Below are 16,027 nucleotides of genomic sequence, written 5' to 3'. Positions count from 1 at the left end.
ATGCCAGGGACTATGTCAGGGGCACAGCAGTGAACCAAGAATTTAAAGAGTTAACAAGAGAGATAGATACTAGTCGGCTGCAGCTTTTTGAGGTGCATATTCCAAAATGCAAATTCTTGTAAAGTCAGAGCTAGTTCTAGAATCCTCCTCAAGCATATGCTTTTTGTACATATCCTGTGATTAATATTAATATACGTTTATTTTGAGATGGAGTCTTGCTCTGTTGCCCAGGCCGTAGTGCAATGGCATGATCTTGGCTCACTGCAGCCTCCGCCTCCTGGGTTCAAGTGATTCTCCTGCCTCAGCCTCCCAAGGAGGTGGAACTACAGGGATGCACTGACCATGCCCAGCTAAGTTTTGTATTTTTAGTAGAGACAGGGTTTCACTAGGTTGGTCAAAAGGTGGTCTTGAACTCCTGACCTCAGGTGATCTGCCTGCCTAGGCCTCCCAAAGTGATGGGATTACAGGCATGAGCCATCGCTCCTGGCCTGATATATCTTTTAAAAACTGAGTTCTGAAAAGTTATTTTTCCCTGGTTGCCTTTTTCGTTGACCACTGGGTGAAATACTTGGCTTGCATTTTTGGACCCACTTGAAGAAAGATAGCACTGTCTGAAATACCAGAATCAAGTGGCAACTGATGGTCTGTCAGGACCGGAAGGCCAGACCCAGGGCCCAGTCCAAGGAAAAGGGTGGGCTTCGTTTCTTCCTCCCTGTGCTTGGCCCATGATGCCCCCAGGCACTGGCTGGATTCTGGGGGATTGAACCAGAGGATGGAAATCATCACAGGGTGGTGTCTTAGGATGCCCATGCTGGCTCATTGGGTGGCATTTTGAAACCTTGTGGTTGACCCCAGGTGGTGCCAAAGGCATCTGGCAGAGGGCAAGAGCTGTCTTCTCCAGCATCAGGAGCCAGTCCAGAGGCCCCAGCTGCAGGTGCTGATGTGCATGTCCAGGTGGAGTGGGCTCCACTCCAGAGACGGAGATGGAAATGTTAGTTAAATTTCCAGGAGCCGTGGCACTGGAGACAACAGAGGGTGGGTGTGGTGACAGGGAAGGGCAGGGTGCTGTGGGAGATGGGTCAGGGAAGGCCTCTTCTAAGGAAGGGTGTGGATGGGGCTGGGGTGAGAGACTATCAGGGCAGAGCTACAGGTGTGGGGAAGGGACGGATGCAAGGCAAGGCAGGGCTCACTGGACGTGACCTGGGAGCATGGAGCAGAGGGCAGAGGGGAGACCACACAGGGCCTGTGAGCCAAGACTCGATCCTAAATGCAACAGAAAACCATGGAAGGATCTACACTGAGAGTGATGGGATCTGACTCATGCTTATTTTATTATATTTTTAATTGTGGTAAAAACCATACCACATAAACTTTCCCATTGCACCCACTTTCAAGTGTATAGTTGAGTAAAGCACGTTAACATTGTTGTGCAAACATCACCAATGCCCTTTTCCAGGTTATTCTCATCTGGCAAAACTGAAACTCTGCCCCATTATATATGAACTCCTCATTCACCCCAGCCCTTGACAACCACTGTTCTTTCAGTCTCTAGGAATTTGACTCCTAGACGCCTCATATAAGTGGATTCGTGGAGTATTAGTCCTTTTGTGACTACTCATCATAACACCCTCCAGGGTCTCCAGGTTGCAACTCGTGAAGGGTGACAGATGCCAAGCATGACCCCTGCCTTCACACTTGAGTTCCTGGGGAGATGGTGATCCTATGTTGGAGACGGGGACACTGGAGGAGGGGCAACCTTGGGAGTGGTGGGTGGAGATCAGTGTGGAAGGAAGGACCAGAGTTAAGTAATGGACATGTTCTCTTTCAGGTGCCTCTGCAGCATCCAAATGGATGAACCCAATAGGCAGATATTTTGGTTTTCTATTGCCATGCAATGAACTACCCCAAATGTGTGACAAAAGCAACATGCATGACTGTTTTTGTCTCATGGCATTTATTGTGACTCATGGCAGGGCTTGGATGGGCAGTTCTGTTCCTCACAGTATCAAGTGAAGTTGATGAAGCCTTGGCAGGAAGCTCCGTGGTCTGGTGTCTTGGGTGGGAGTGGCTGGGAGGCTGGGCTCAGCGGGACTCTTGACTGGGGTATCCACAGTTGGGTCTCCAGCATGATGTCTCAGGGTTGTCGGACTCTGTACCTGGTGGCTCAAGGTCCCAGAGCCGACCCTCCACAAGATTGAACTGGAAGCTGCTTGTCTCCTAAGCCCTGGGCTTGGAAACTGCATGGTGTCACTTCTGCCATATTTTATTAGTCATGTAGTGACAGAGTCCATCTAGATTCAAGGAAAGAGGTCATAGGCCGCCTCTCAGTAGGATAAGTAACAAGAATTTACAGATAGCTGAACAGCAGACATAAAGATGTGGATTTCAGAAAAGAGGTCCCATTTTCCTGCCTTCCTTTCTTCTCCTTTCTCCCCCCTGTCTCCCTCTCCCTTCCTCTCTCCCTTCCTTCAAAAGGTGTCCCTTGAGTACCTACAGGGGTCTAGGGACTGCTATGAATGGTGAGGGTACAGCAATGACCAAGATCTCTGGTCTTCCTCTTATGGGGCTTACAAACCAGGCAACAGCAGGCAAAACCATCAACTGAGCAAGAAAGACACCTTATAGTGTACCCGTATTAAGCAGAGAAGTGGAAAAGGAGGGTGTGGGAAATAGCTCTTGGGTGGCCACTGCAGATCAGATGGACCAGCTTAGCGGGAAGTCCTCGCTGAAGGGTGACGTGAGACAGGGAGGGGCTGGCCACACATGTTCAGGGCAGAGGGAACAAGGACTGGTATAAAACCCCCAGTGGGAGTGAGCGGGTCTGGTTTGAGAAACAGGAAGAAGGGCTGTGTGCCAGGTGGGTGGGGTGAGTGAGGAGAAGCATGGGCAGTGGTTAGAAATCAGCTAACAGAGCGCTTTATCACCCCATGCAGAAGTGTAGCTTTTATTTTTATTTTTATTATACTTTAAGTTCTAGGGTACATGTGCATAACGTGCAGGTTTGTTACATATGTATACTTGTGCCACGTTGGTGTGCTGCACCCATCAACTCGTCAGCACCCATCAACTCGTCATTTACATCAGGTATAACTCCCAATGCAATCCCTCCCCCCTCACCCCTCCCCATAATAGGCCCCGGTGTGTGATGTTCCCCTTTTGGGAAGACTTTGGGGGTTTAATCAAGGTAGGGACAGGATCTGATTTCCATACAATGTAAATCTGGTGGCCGAGTGGAGCCCTAGTGCGAGCTGGGCGACCAGGCAGGGGGCCACCGCCATGGTCCAGGTGAGAGAGTCCGACTGGACAGGTGGAGAGAGAGAGCCACAGGTGGGCTGAAGATACTGCTTTGGAGGTGCACAGTGGAGATGCACTGATGGACTGGATGGGAGGGGGTGTGGTTATGAGAGTAGGAGGGAAATAAGGATGATACCTGGAACCTCGATGGACCACCTGGGAGGACGATGTAGCTGATCAGATGGAGAAATGGGGAAGGTAGGTTGAGTCTGAGATGTGTTTTAGACACTCAAGTTGCCATTGGAAACTATGAGCTTGGGGTTCTTGGGAGTGGTCCAGGCTGGAGTTTTAGACTGGGAAGTCATAGGCCTATAACTGGTATTTACAACCAGGGACTGGGAGAGAGCCCCAGGGCTCATGTGTATAGAGAATAGAAAGGGACCCAGGAATGAGCCCTGGATACTGGCCAACATTTAGAGGCAGAGCAAAGGAGAAACAGCAAAGGAGACTGGGAGGGACCTGGACGAACAGGTAGGAGAGACCCTAAGAGTCACAGGAGCCAGTAAGCAAAGTAGAAGAGAGGGGTCTTGGTTCCAGGGCCCCCGTGGTGGATACCAAATGCACAGATGCTCAAGTCCTATATAAAATGGGGTAGTATTTGCATGTAACCTACCCATCCTCCCGTATACTTTAAGACATCTCTAGATTACTTAGGATACGTAATACAATTTAAATGCTATGTAAATAGTTGTTATACTGTATTGTTTAGAGAATAAGGACAAGAAGAAAGTTTGTACATATTCAGTGCAGACACAACCAACCATATTATTTTTGAATTTATTTATCTTTATTTTTTGAGACAGAGCCTCAGTGTTGCCCAGGCTGGAGTGCAGCATCACGATCCTGGCTCACTGCAAGCTTCGCCTCCTGGGTTCAAGGGATTCTCCTGCTTCAGCCTCCCGAGTAGCTAGGATTACAGGCACGTGCCACCACGCCCAGCTAATTTTTTGTATTTTTACTAGAGACAGGGTTTCACCATGTTGGCCAGGCTCGTCTTGAACTCCTGACCTCAGGTGATCCACCTCCCTCGGCCTCCCAAAGTTCTGGGATTATAGGTGTGAGCCACTGTGCCCAGCCTACTTTTTGAATATTTTTGATCCGTGGTTGGTTGAATCCACAGACACAGGTCCCTGGATACAGAGGTCTGCTGTACATACCAGGGAGTTTTCTGTATGGTGATACTAATGAAGGCTATATGTCTCAGTTACCTATTGCTATGGAAGAGAGCACCCCAATATTCAGCAACTTAAAACAATGTACATTTATGATTTCATAGTTTCTCTGACTTATGAATCCAACTAGTTTTAGCTGAGTGTCTCTGCACAGGGCCATTCCCAGGCTGAAACTTTTGGCTGGGACTGCATTCATTTCAAGGCTTGACTTTGTGAGAGGTGGCAGAGGATTTGTTTCCAAATCTACTCATGTGACTGTTGGCAGGATTCAGCTGTGGCTTGTTGGACTGAGGGTCTGAGTTCCTTGCTGGCTGTTGACAGGAGTGCTCCCTGGGCTCCTTGCCGCATAGGGTGCTTCGCAGCATGGCAGCTCTGCCAACTGTCTTACGGGAGAACACCAGCAAGAGGGATAGCAGGTCCTTTTGCAACTTAATTTCAGAAGTGACTTCCCGGGCCTTTTGCCATATTTTGTGAGTTGGAAGTGACTTGTTAGGTGCATCCCACACTCGAGGGGTGGGGACTCCACAAGGGGGTGGCTGCAGGGGCTGGGGAGCATTGAGGGTCATCCTAGAGGCTGCCTGCCACAGCCAGGGGGTGGAGGAAGCTGAAGAAGTGTGCAGCCTGAAGTGGGAGTGAGGAGCCTGACAACTCAAGGGGTGGCAGAAGGAGAGAGAACTAGGACAGAGAAGAGACTGAGAAGCAGGGAACAGTGTGTAGGTTCCATGAGCAACACAAACAAAAGTCACTGCTTTCAGTTTTGCAAACTTAGTTCTCATCTAAGCCCTCTCAGACACGTGTTAGAAGTCCCATCTTACAAATGAGGAAACCGAGGCTGGGCGAGGGCTGTAGGGATGGAGAGAGTTAGATGGGTTCAAAAAGCGCTCATTCAGGAGGGATTGCAGGGAAGGGTGGGTGAGGAAGTGAGCAGGATCATGGCAGACATAGATATGGTGGTTTCTGTGGAGATGGGAAATGCCGCAAGGTCCCCTTATTGTTCTGTCAGGGGCGACTCAGTCTCCATGTATCCAGGTCAGCTCCCACGAGGCCTGGGACTTGAGTGGGAACTCTGTGGTGGCTTGCAAGCCGCTCCCCACCACAGACCATTTTCTCTTCTCTTGCAGCTTTGGATACCTCCTGCCTTTGGCTGTCGACCCGAGTATGACAACGGATTGGAGGAGATTGTCTTTGGCTTTGAACCCTGGATAATTGTGGTCAACCTGGCCATGCCTTTTTCTATTTTCTACCGAATGCACGCAGCTGCCTCCCTCTTTGAGGTCTACTGTAACATATAGTCTGGGTCCACAAGAGACAGAGGAGTGAGCTAACAAGAGTTCATTGGAGCCACCTGGGAGTAGCCAGGTTGGACAAATATTGCCTGACAAATATGAGAAGGGCCACCTTTTGTCTGCAAAGATTGTGCTTCCTGTGGGCTGGAACTGCTCATCACCCCTGATGAATGTAAACAAGTTAGATAAAAATCCATGAGGTGGCTGGAATCTATCCAATATAAAAAGATATTTCTTACCTGAAATGTTGGCACATTTTTGTGATCATTTTCAAGTATTTTTAAAAAGAAATTTCACTGTTCTCTCTTTCACTGTAAACACGTACATGTTTATTGTAAAAAATTTGGATATTTCAGGAAAGTAGAGTGAAAAAGTCACCTATGATGCCATTGTTCAATTAACAATTACTTTTAATATCTTGGTGTATTTCTTCTGACCATGTTGATGAGATTCTTTTTGTTGTCATTATTATGCCTTTGAATGTGATGTAACATATTTGATTTTGTATTCAGTTATTTTCCCACTTAACAATATGGCGTAAACCTTGCCCCCATATTGTTATAAGTTCTTTATAAATATCATTTTCATGCTGTACGATAGTCTATCAAGTGAATGTACCTTAATTAACGTAGTTTCCTATGATTGGTTTTACAGTGTTTATAACTTTTTGCTTTTATAAGTAACTCTGCAAAAATCAACCCTATTTGTGAAGCATTTCCTATATTTAGAATTGCTTCTTTAAGATATGGAATTACAATTAGGATGTCTAGTCCAAAGATTAAGATTATAAATATTTCAAAGGTGCCTAAGGAATATTGACATCTGGGAGGCCTTTGTATAGTTTTTCCATAGTTATTTTAAAATAATAATAAAAATAATTTTCTTACTGTAAGTATTAATGTGAATATCTTTTCATCTGAGTGTATTTTTTTTCAGACAGTGCAGGCAATAGGACAATAATAGATACAAAGTTTTTTTTTATATGACTAAGTACACTTATTTTAGAAAAAACTAAAAAATAGGCATATGCACTAAAAAAACAAAGGAAAACATCACCTATACATGTCCCATCTAGAGAATCGGTTCTCCACCTGGGGACCTTGTTCCTTGAGGGGACATTTAGCAATATCTTAAGATATTTTTTAATATTTATTTTTTATTAAAATTTACATAAATCTAAATTCTACATAATATTTGTACATACTTATAGGGTACGTGTGATATTTTGATATAAACATATAATAACTAATAATCAAATCAGAGTGGTTGAGATATTCATACCCTCAAGTATGTATCTTTTTTTGTGTCAGGAACATTCTAATTTCACTGTTACTCTGAAATATACAATAAATTATTCTTAACTGTAGTTGCGCTTTTGTGCTACCAAACACATTTTTGATTGTTACATTACTGCGCCCAGGGATACTGCTAACACCCTGCAACTCACAAGACAGCCCCACCCCAAAGAGGCATCAGGCTGATTGACAATGGTGCTGAGGTAATCTAGAGGTAACTGCTGTTAAGTTTTGTTATCTAGGTAGCTATTAGTACACACACACAGGCTGGGCGTGCTGGCTCACACCTGTAATCCCAACACTTTGGGAGGCTGACACGGAAGGATTGCTTGAGGCCAAGAGTTTAAGACCAGCCAGGGAACACAAACATAGTGAGACCCAGTCTGTACAAAAAACAAAAACAAAACAAAAAAAAACCCAGGTGCGGTGGGGTATGCCTGTAGTCCCAGCTACTCATGAGCCTGAGTGTAGAGGATCACTTGAGCCCAAGAGTTTGAGACTGGGTAGTAAGCCAAGATCGTGCCACTGCATTCTAGTTTGGGTGATACAGCCAGATCCTATTGCTAAAAAATAAATAAATAAATAAATAAATAAATAAATAAATAATATATATATATATATATTTATTTTAAACTTTTTATTTTTTGAGATGGACTTTCACTCTTGTCGCCCAGGCTGGAGTGCAATGGCACAATCTTGGCTCACTGCAACCTCCGCCTCCTGGGTTCAAGTGATTCTCCTGTGTCAGCCTCTGGAGTAACTGGGATTACAGATGCCTGCCACCATGCCCAGCTCATTTTTGTATTTTTAGTACAGACAGGATTTCACCATGTTGGTCAGGCTGGCCTCAAACTCCTGAGCTCAGGTGATCCACCCACCTTGGCCTCCCAAAGTGCTGGGATTACAGACGTGAGTCACTGCACCCGGCCGATAATTTTTTTTTTCAAAAGTACACATACACTCACACCCACATGAAGGGGGTGGTTTTTATATATATATACTGCATTTGTATGTAACTTGCTTTTTTCCTCTTGATATACCAGCATGCTTCTTCCCTATTTTGAGTCCCAGGCATCGACGCTCTGGCTTTAGTGTGCCTGAGACTCATCTGGGGAACTTCTTAGGATTCCTGTCCTCCAAGCTAGAAGTGCAGATTCAATCTGGAGGAGAGCCTGGAAATCTGCACTTTCATCAGCATCTCAGGGGGTGCCAACTCCCTTTGATAGGCATCTCCTTGGGAGTCCATGGACTCCTGAGCAAGTTTCCTTGACATTGTGCAGTGTGATTGTGCAGTATCCATGTGCAGTATGATTTTGGGTGGCTTTAATGTACATTCCATGGAAGGATGTACCATTCCTTAGTTTTTCAAACCGTGATGTTGGACATTTAGAGACATTTAGGTGGTTCCTTTTTGTTGGTACTACTGTAAACAATGCTATGGTGATCATCTTTGTAACTGAGTCTTGGAGGTCAGTGACAAACTGTGCTCTGGAGTGATTTATGCTGACTCAGCAGTGACTGAGCAGGAATACCGGTTTCCCCATTTTGGTTGGCATTACCTTTATCCCCATTCTAAGCACATTAGAATAGCCCTGAGGCCTCAGCTGTGGGTTCTGGGCTCTGCCAAGGAGACAAAGGAGCCATCATAATGTTGGGAATGATGGATCCAGGCTGTGGGGATGCTATTGTGGACACAGGGCAGCATCGGAGCTTGGAAAAGCCTGCATGGCTGGCCGGGCTCAGCGTTTCCAAGAAAGGACCTAAAGATGGATGGAGCATCTCTTATCCCCAACAGGCAGCCTCAGGGGTGGCTATTTCTTCCCTGTTTTGGGTCCCAGGCATCGACGCTCTGGCTTTAGTGTGCCTGAGACTCATCTGGGGAACTTGTTAGGATTCCAGCCCTTCAAGCTGGAAGTGCAGATTCAGTCTGGAGGAGGGCCCAGAAATCTGCACTCAGGAAGGTGCTTTTTACCTCCAAGTAACTAAGCATCCTGATTCAACCAGGGTAGGTGGCAAGGAAAATTTACTATCTATTTTTTTTTTATTATACTTTAAGTTCTAGGGTACATGTGCATAACGTGCAGGTTTGTTACATATGTATACTTGTGCCATGTTGGTGTGCTGCACCCATCAACTCGTCAGCACCCATCAATTCGTCATTTATATCAGGTATAACTCCCAATGCAATCCCTCCCCCTCCCCCCCACCATGATAGGCCCCGATGTGTGATGTTCCCCTTCCCGAGTCCAAGTGATGTCATTGTTCAGTTCCCACCTATGAGTGAGAACATGCGGTGTTTGGTTTTCTGTTCTTGTGATAGTTTGCTAAGAATGATGGTTTCCAGCTGCATCCATGTCCCTACAAAGGACGCAAACTCATCCTTTTTTATGGCTGCATAATATTCCATGGTGTATATGTGCCACATTTTCTTAATCCAGTCTGTCACAGATGGACATTTGGGTTGATTCCAAGTCTTTGCTATTGTGAATAATGCCGCAATAAACATGCGTGTGCATATGTCTTTATAGCAGCATGATTTATAATCCTTTGGGTATATACCCAGTAGTGGGATGGCTGGGTCATATGGTACATCTAGTTCTAGATCCTTGAGGAATCACCATACTGTTTTCCATAATGGTTGAACTAGTTTACAATCCCACCAACAGTGTAAAAGTGTTCCTATTTCTCCACATCCTCTCCAGCACCTGTTGTTTCCTGACTTTTTAATGATTGCCATTCTAACTGGTGTGAGATGGTATCTCATTGTGGTTTTGATTTGCATCTCTCTGATGGCCAGTGATGATGAGCATTTTTTCATGTGTCTGTTGGCTGTATGAATGTCTTCTTTTGAGAAATGTCTGTTCATATCCTTTGCCCACTTTTTGATGGGGTTGTTTGTTTTTTTCTTGTAAATTTGTTTGAGTTCTTTGTAGATTCTGGATATTAGCCCTTTGTCAGATGAGTAGATTGCAAAAATTTTCTCCCATTCTGTAGGTTGCCTGTTCACTCTGATGGTAGTTTCCTTTGCTGTGCAGAAGCTCTTTAGTTTAATTAGATCCCATTTGTCAATTTTGGCTTTTGCTGCCGTTGCTTTTGGTGTTTTAGACATGAAGTCCTTGCCCATGCCTATGTCCTGAATGGTACTACCTAGGTTTTCTTCTTGGGTTTTTATGGTATTAGGTCTAACATTTAAGTCTCTAATCCATCTTGAATTAATTTTCATATAAGGAGTAAGGAAAGGATCCAGTTTCAGCTTTCTACTTATGGCTAGCCAATTTTCCCAGCACCATTTATTAAATAGGGAATCCTTTCCCCATTTCTTGTTTCTCTCAGGTTTGTCAAAGATCAGATGGCTGTAGATGTGTGGTATTATTTCTGAGGACTCTGTTCTGTTCCATTGGTCTATATCTCTGTTTTGGTACCAGTACCATGCTGTTTTGGTTACTGTAGCCTTGTAGTATAGTTTGAAGTCAGGTAACGTGATGCCTCCAGCTTTGTTCTTATGACTTAGGATTGTCTTGGCAATGCAGGCTCTTTTTTTGGTTCCATATGAACTTTAAAGCCGTTTTTTCCAATTCTGTGAAGAAACTCATTGGTAGCTTGATGGGGATGGCATTGAATCTATAAATAACCTTGGGCAGTATGGCCATTTTCACGATATTGATTCTTCCTATCCATGAGCATGGTATGTTCTTCCATTTGTTAGTGTCCTCTTTTATTTCACTGAGCAGTGGTTTGTAGTTCTCCTTGAAGAGGTCCTTTACATCCCTTGTAAGTTGGATTCCTAGGTATTTTATTCTCTTTGAAGCAATTGTGAATGGAAGTTCATTCATGATTTGGCTCTCTGTTTGTCTGTTACTGGTGTATGAGAATGCTTGTGATTTTTGCACATTAATTTTGTATCCTGAGACTTTGCTGAAGTTGCTTATCAGCTTAAGGAGATTTTGGGCTGAGACAATGGGGTTTTCTAAATATACAATCATGTCATCTGCAAACAGGGACAATTTGACTTCTTCTTTTCCTAACTGGATACCCTTTATTTCTTTCTCTTGCCTGATTGCCCTCGCTAGAACTTCAACACTATGTTAAATAGGAGTGGTGAGAGAGGGCATCCCTGTCTTGTGCCAGTTTTCAAAGGGAATTTTTCCAGTTTTTGCCCATTCAGTATGATATTGGCTGTGGGTTTGTCATAAATAGCTCTTATTATTTTGAGGTACGTTCCATCAATACTGAATTTATTGAGCGTTTTTAGCATGAAGGGCTGTTGAATTTTGTCAAAAGCCTTTTCTGCATCTATTGAGATAATCATGTGGTTCTTGTCTTTGGTTCTGTTTATATGCTGGATTACATTTATTGATTTGCGAATGTTGAACCAGCCTTGCATCCCAGGGATGAAGCCCACTTGATCATGGTGGATAAGCTTTTTGATGTGCTGCTGAATCCGGTTTGCCAGTATTTTATTGAGGATTTTTGCATCGATGTTCATCAGGGATATTGGTCTAAAATTCTTTTTTTGTTGTGTCTCTGCCAGGCTTTGTTATCAGGATTATGTTGGCCTCATAAAATGAGTTAGGGAGGATTCCCTCTTTTTCTATTGATTGGAAGTAGTTTCAGAAGGAATGGTACCAGCTCCTCCTTGTACCTCTGGTAGAATTCAGCTGTGAATCCGTCTGGTCCTGGACTTTTTTTGGTTGGTAGGCTATTAATTATTGCCTCAATTTCAGAGCCCGCTATTGGTCTATTCAGGGATTCAACTTCTTCCTGGTTTAGTCTTGGAAGAGTGTAAGTGTCCAGGAAATTATCCATTTCTTCTAGATTTTCTAGTTGATTTGCATAGAGGTGTTTATAGTATTCTCTGATGGTAGTTTGTATTTCTGTGGGGTCCGTGGTGATATCCCCTTTATCATTTTTTATTGCATCTATTTGATTCTTCTCTCTTTTCTTCTTTATTAGTCTTGCTAGCGGTCTGTCAATTTTGTTGATTTTTTCAAAAAACCAACTCCTGGATTCATTGATTTTTTGGAGGTTTTTTTGTGTCTCTATCTCCTTCAGTTCTGCTCTGATCTTAGTTATTTCTTGCCTTCTGCTAGCTTTTGAATGTGTTTGCTCTTGCTTCTCCAGTTCTTTTAATTGTGATGTTAGAGTGTCAATTTTAGATCTTTCCAGTTTTCTCTTGTGGGCATTTAGTGCTATAAATTTCCCTCTACACACTGCTTTAAATGTGTCCCAGAGATTCTGGTATGTTGTATCTTTGTTCTCATTGGTTTCAAAGAACATCTTTATTTCTGCCTTCATTTCGTTATGTACCCAGTAGTCATTCAGGAGCAGTTTGTTCAGTTTCCATGTAGTTGAGCGGTTTTGAGTGAATTTCTTAGTCCTGAGTTCTAGTTTGATTGCACTGTGGTCTGAGAGACAGTTTGTTATAATTTCTGTTCTTTTACATTTGCTGAGGAGTGCTTTACTTCCAATTATGTGGTCAATTTTGGAATAAGTGCGATGTGGTGCTGAGAAGAATGTATATTCTGTTGATTTGGGGTGGAGAGTTCTATAGACGTCTATTAGGTCCGCTTGGTGCAGAGATGAGCTCAATTCCTGGATATCCTTGTTAACTTTCTGTCTCGTTGATCTGTCTAATGTTGACAGTGGAGTGTTGAAGTCTCCCATTATTATTGTATGGGAGTCTAAGTCTCTTTGTAAGTCTCTAAGGACTTGCTTTATGAATCTGGGTGCTCCTGTATTGGGTGCATATATATTTCGGATAGTTAGCTCTTCCTGTTGAATTGATCCCTTTACCATTATGTAATGGCCTTCTTTGTCTCTTTTGATCTTTGATGGTTTAAAGTCTATTTTATCAGAGACTATTTGCAACCCCTGCTTTTTTTGGTTCTCCATTTGCTTGGTAGATCTTCCTCCATCCCTTTATTTTGAGCCTATGTATGTCTCTGCATGTGAGATGGGTCTCCTGAATACAGCAGACTGATGGGTCTTGACTCTTTATCCAGTTTGCCAGTCTGTGTCTTTTAATTGGAGCATTTAGTCCATTAACATTTAAGGTTAATATTGTTATGTGTGAACTTGATCTTGCCATTATGATATTAACTGGTTATTTTGCTCGTTAGTTGATGCAGTTTCTTCCTAGCCTCGATGGTCTTTACATTTTGGCATGTTTTTGCAATGGCTGGTACCGGTTGTTCCTTTCCATGGTTAGGGCTTCCTTCAGGGTCTCTTGTAAGGCAGGCCTGGTGGTGACAAAATCTCTAAGCATTTGCTTATCTGTAAAGGATTTTATTTCTCCTTCACTTATGAAACTTAGTTTGGCTGGATATGAAATTCTGGGTTTAAAATTCTTTTCTTTAAGAACGTTGAATATTGGCCCCCACTCTCTTCTGGCTTGTAGAGTTTCTGCCGAGAGGTCTGCTGTTAGTCTGATGGGCTTCCGTTTGTGGGTAACCCGACCTTTCTCTGTGGCTGCCCTTAAGATTTTTTCCTTCATTTCAACTTTGGTGAATCTGGCAATTATGTGTCTTGGAGTTGCTTTTCTCGAGGAGTATCTTTGTGGCGTTCTCTGTATTTCCTGAATTTGAATGTTGGCCTGCCCTACTAGGTTGGGGAAGTTCTCCTGGATGATATCCTGAAGAGTGTTTTCCAACTTGGTTCCATTTTCCCCCTCACTTTCAGGCACCCCAATCAGACGTAGATTTGGTCTTTTTACATAATCTCATACTTCTTGCAGGCTTTGTTCATTTCTTTTTCTTCTTTTTTCTTTTGGTTTCTCTTCTCGCTTCATTTCATTCATTTGATCCTCAATTGTTGATACTCTTTCTTCCAGTTGATCGAGTCGGTTACTGAAGCTTGTGCATTTGTCACGTATTTCTCGTGTCATGGTTTTCATCTCTGTCATTTCGTTTGTGACCTTCTCTGCATTAATTAGTCTAGCTGTCAATTCTTCCACTCTTTTTTCAAGATTTTTAATTTCTTTGCACTGGGTACGTAATTCCTCCTTTAGCTCTGAGAAGTTTGATGGACTGAAGCCTTCTTCTCTCATCTCATCAAAGTCATTCTCTGACCAGCTTCGATCCGTTGCTGGCGATGGGCTGCGCTCCTTTGCAGGGGGAGATGCGCTCTTATTTTTTGAATTTCCAGCTTTTCTGCCCTGCTTTTTCCCCACCTTTGTGGTTTTATCTGTCTCTGGTCTTTGATGATGGTGACGTACTGATGGGGTTTTGGTATAGGTGTCCTTCCTGTTTGATAGTTTTCCTTCTAATAGTCAGGACCCTCAGCGGTAGGTCTGTTGGAGATTGCTTGAGGTCCACTCCAGACCCTGTTTGCCTGGGTATCAGCAGCAGAGGTTGCAGAAGATAGAATATTGCTGAACAGCGAGTGTACCTGTCTGATTCTTACTTTGGAAGCTTCCTCTCAGGGGTGTACTCCACCCTGTGAGGTGTGGGGTGTCAGACTGCCCCTAGTTGGGGATGTCTCCCAGTTAGGCTACTCAGGGGTCAGGGACCCACTTGAGCAGGCAGTCTGTCCATTCTCAGATCTCAACCTCTGTGTTGGGAGATCCACTGCTCTCTTCAAAGCTGTCAGACAGAGTCGTTCGCGTCTGCACAGGCCTCTGCTGCTTCCCCTTTTGTTGTTTAGCTGTGCCCTGTCCCCAGAGGTGGAGTCTACAGAGACAGGCAGGTTTCCTTGAGCTGCTGTGAGCTCCACCCAGTTCGAGTTTCCCAGCGGCTTTGTTTACCTACTTAAGCCTCAGCAATGGCGGGTGCCCCTCCCCCAGCCTCGCTGCTGCCGTTTAGGTTAGATCGCAGACTGCTCTGCTAGCAATGAGGGAGGCTCCGTGGCCATGGGACCCTCCCGGCCAGGTGTGGGTATAATCTCCTGGTGTGCCCGTTTGCTTAAAGCGCAGTATTGGGGTGGGAATTACCCGATTTTCCAGGTGTTGTGTGTCTCAGTTCCCCTGGCTAGGAAAAGGGATTCCCTTCACCCTTGTGCTTCCCAGGTGAGGCAATGCCTCGCCCTGCTTCAGCTCTGGCTGGTCGGGCTGCAGTAGCTGACCAGCACCAATTGTCCGGCACTCCCCAGTGAGATGACCCCAGTACCTCAGTTGAAAATGCAGAAATCACCGGTCTTCTGTGTCGCTGGCACTGGGAGTTGGAGACTGGAGCTGTTCCTATTCGGCCATCTTGCTCCGCCCCCCGGAAAATTCACTATCTTAATGCCAAAGCAATTTGCCGAAGAGGAACCAGAATGTGCAATACGCGAGTGTTAAGATCTCAGGGATTAATACAGCTAACAAAGCCCTTCCCTCCACGCCTGTCTGTGAAGTCCCAGCTCACAGTTGACCTGGTTAGGTAAGCACTTATTTTGTTTGAACAGAGGGAACCTTTGGATCACATGTACATAAGTAGTCAGTGGCAGCATTTGGTTCATCATGCCTGTTTTAAGAACTTCATTGCCTTTTCTCTTCATTAGTCATATCATCTTATAAAGAAAGTCAACTCAGTAAAAATATCCGTTAAACAATGCCTCAGGGATATGCGTACAGAACAATCAAATCAGCCGACAGAACATCTGGCTTTTCACCCACTTATAAAATGCTGCATTTTGCTTAACATGGTGAAGAATGAAAGCTGCTAACAGCTGGTTCTTTCTCCCAAAATGTGAGCCCTGCTATGGGAGAGTGCAACTAGCAGGCGGTGCTGGCGCCTTTCCCTGAACTTCAGGGCAAACTTGAGAGGGGGCACCTGGCGCGTGAACAGTGGCCTCAAGGTACCAAACAAAGGGCTGGGTGCAGGGTGTGCTGATTGGACTCCATTGGCTGCGCTGGGTTCCCGTAGCGTGTGTCAGAGATGCATGTCACCACTTCCCGGCCAAGACTCAGCCTGTTTCAGAAAGGACGTTCCCTCACTGTACCCACTAGGACCCACTCCCTGCAGGGCACCCTGGTCTGTCTCAAGAGGCTTTGGAGGAACTTGGG

The 16,027-nt window shown here is 44.5% G+C and overlaps 1 protein-coding gene across 1 annotated transcript in view; it reads left to right on the top strand.

The window, feature by feature from the left end:
* Window positions 1–5,835, top strand: part of OTOP1 (otopetrin 1) — a 37,448-nt gene extending 31,613 nt beyond the window's left edge. The window contains exon 6 of the mRNA XM_010357590.2: window positions 5,588–5,835. Within this exon, the coding sequence (XP_010355892.2) occupies window positions 5,588–5,758 (171 nt within the window). The 3' untranslated portion in view covers window positions 5,759–5,835. The remainder of the gene's footprint in view (window positions 1–5,587) is intronic.
* The last annotated feature ends 10,192 nt before the right edge of the window (window positions 5,836–16,027 follow it).

Source organism: Rhinopithecus roxellana, chromosome 2 (genome assembly GCF_007565055.1).
Source record: "Rhinopithecus roxellana isolate Shanxi Qingling chromosome 2, ASM756505v1, whole genome shotgun sequence".
NCBI lineage: Eukaryota > Metazoa > Chordata > Mammalia > Primates > Cercopithecidae > Rhinopithecus > Rhinopithecus roxellana.
This window is presented reverse-complemented; position numbering and strand designations above follow the sequence as displayed.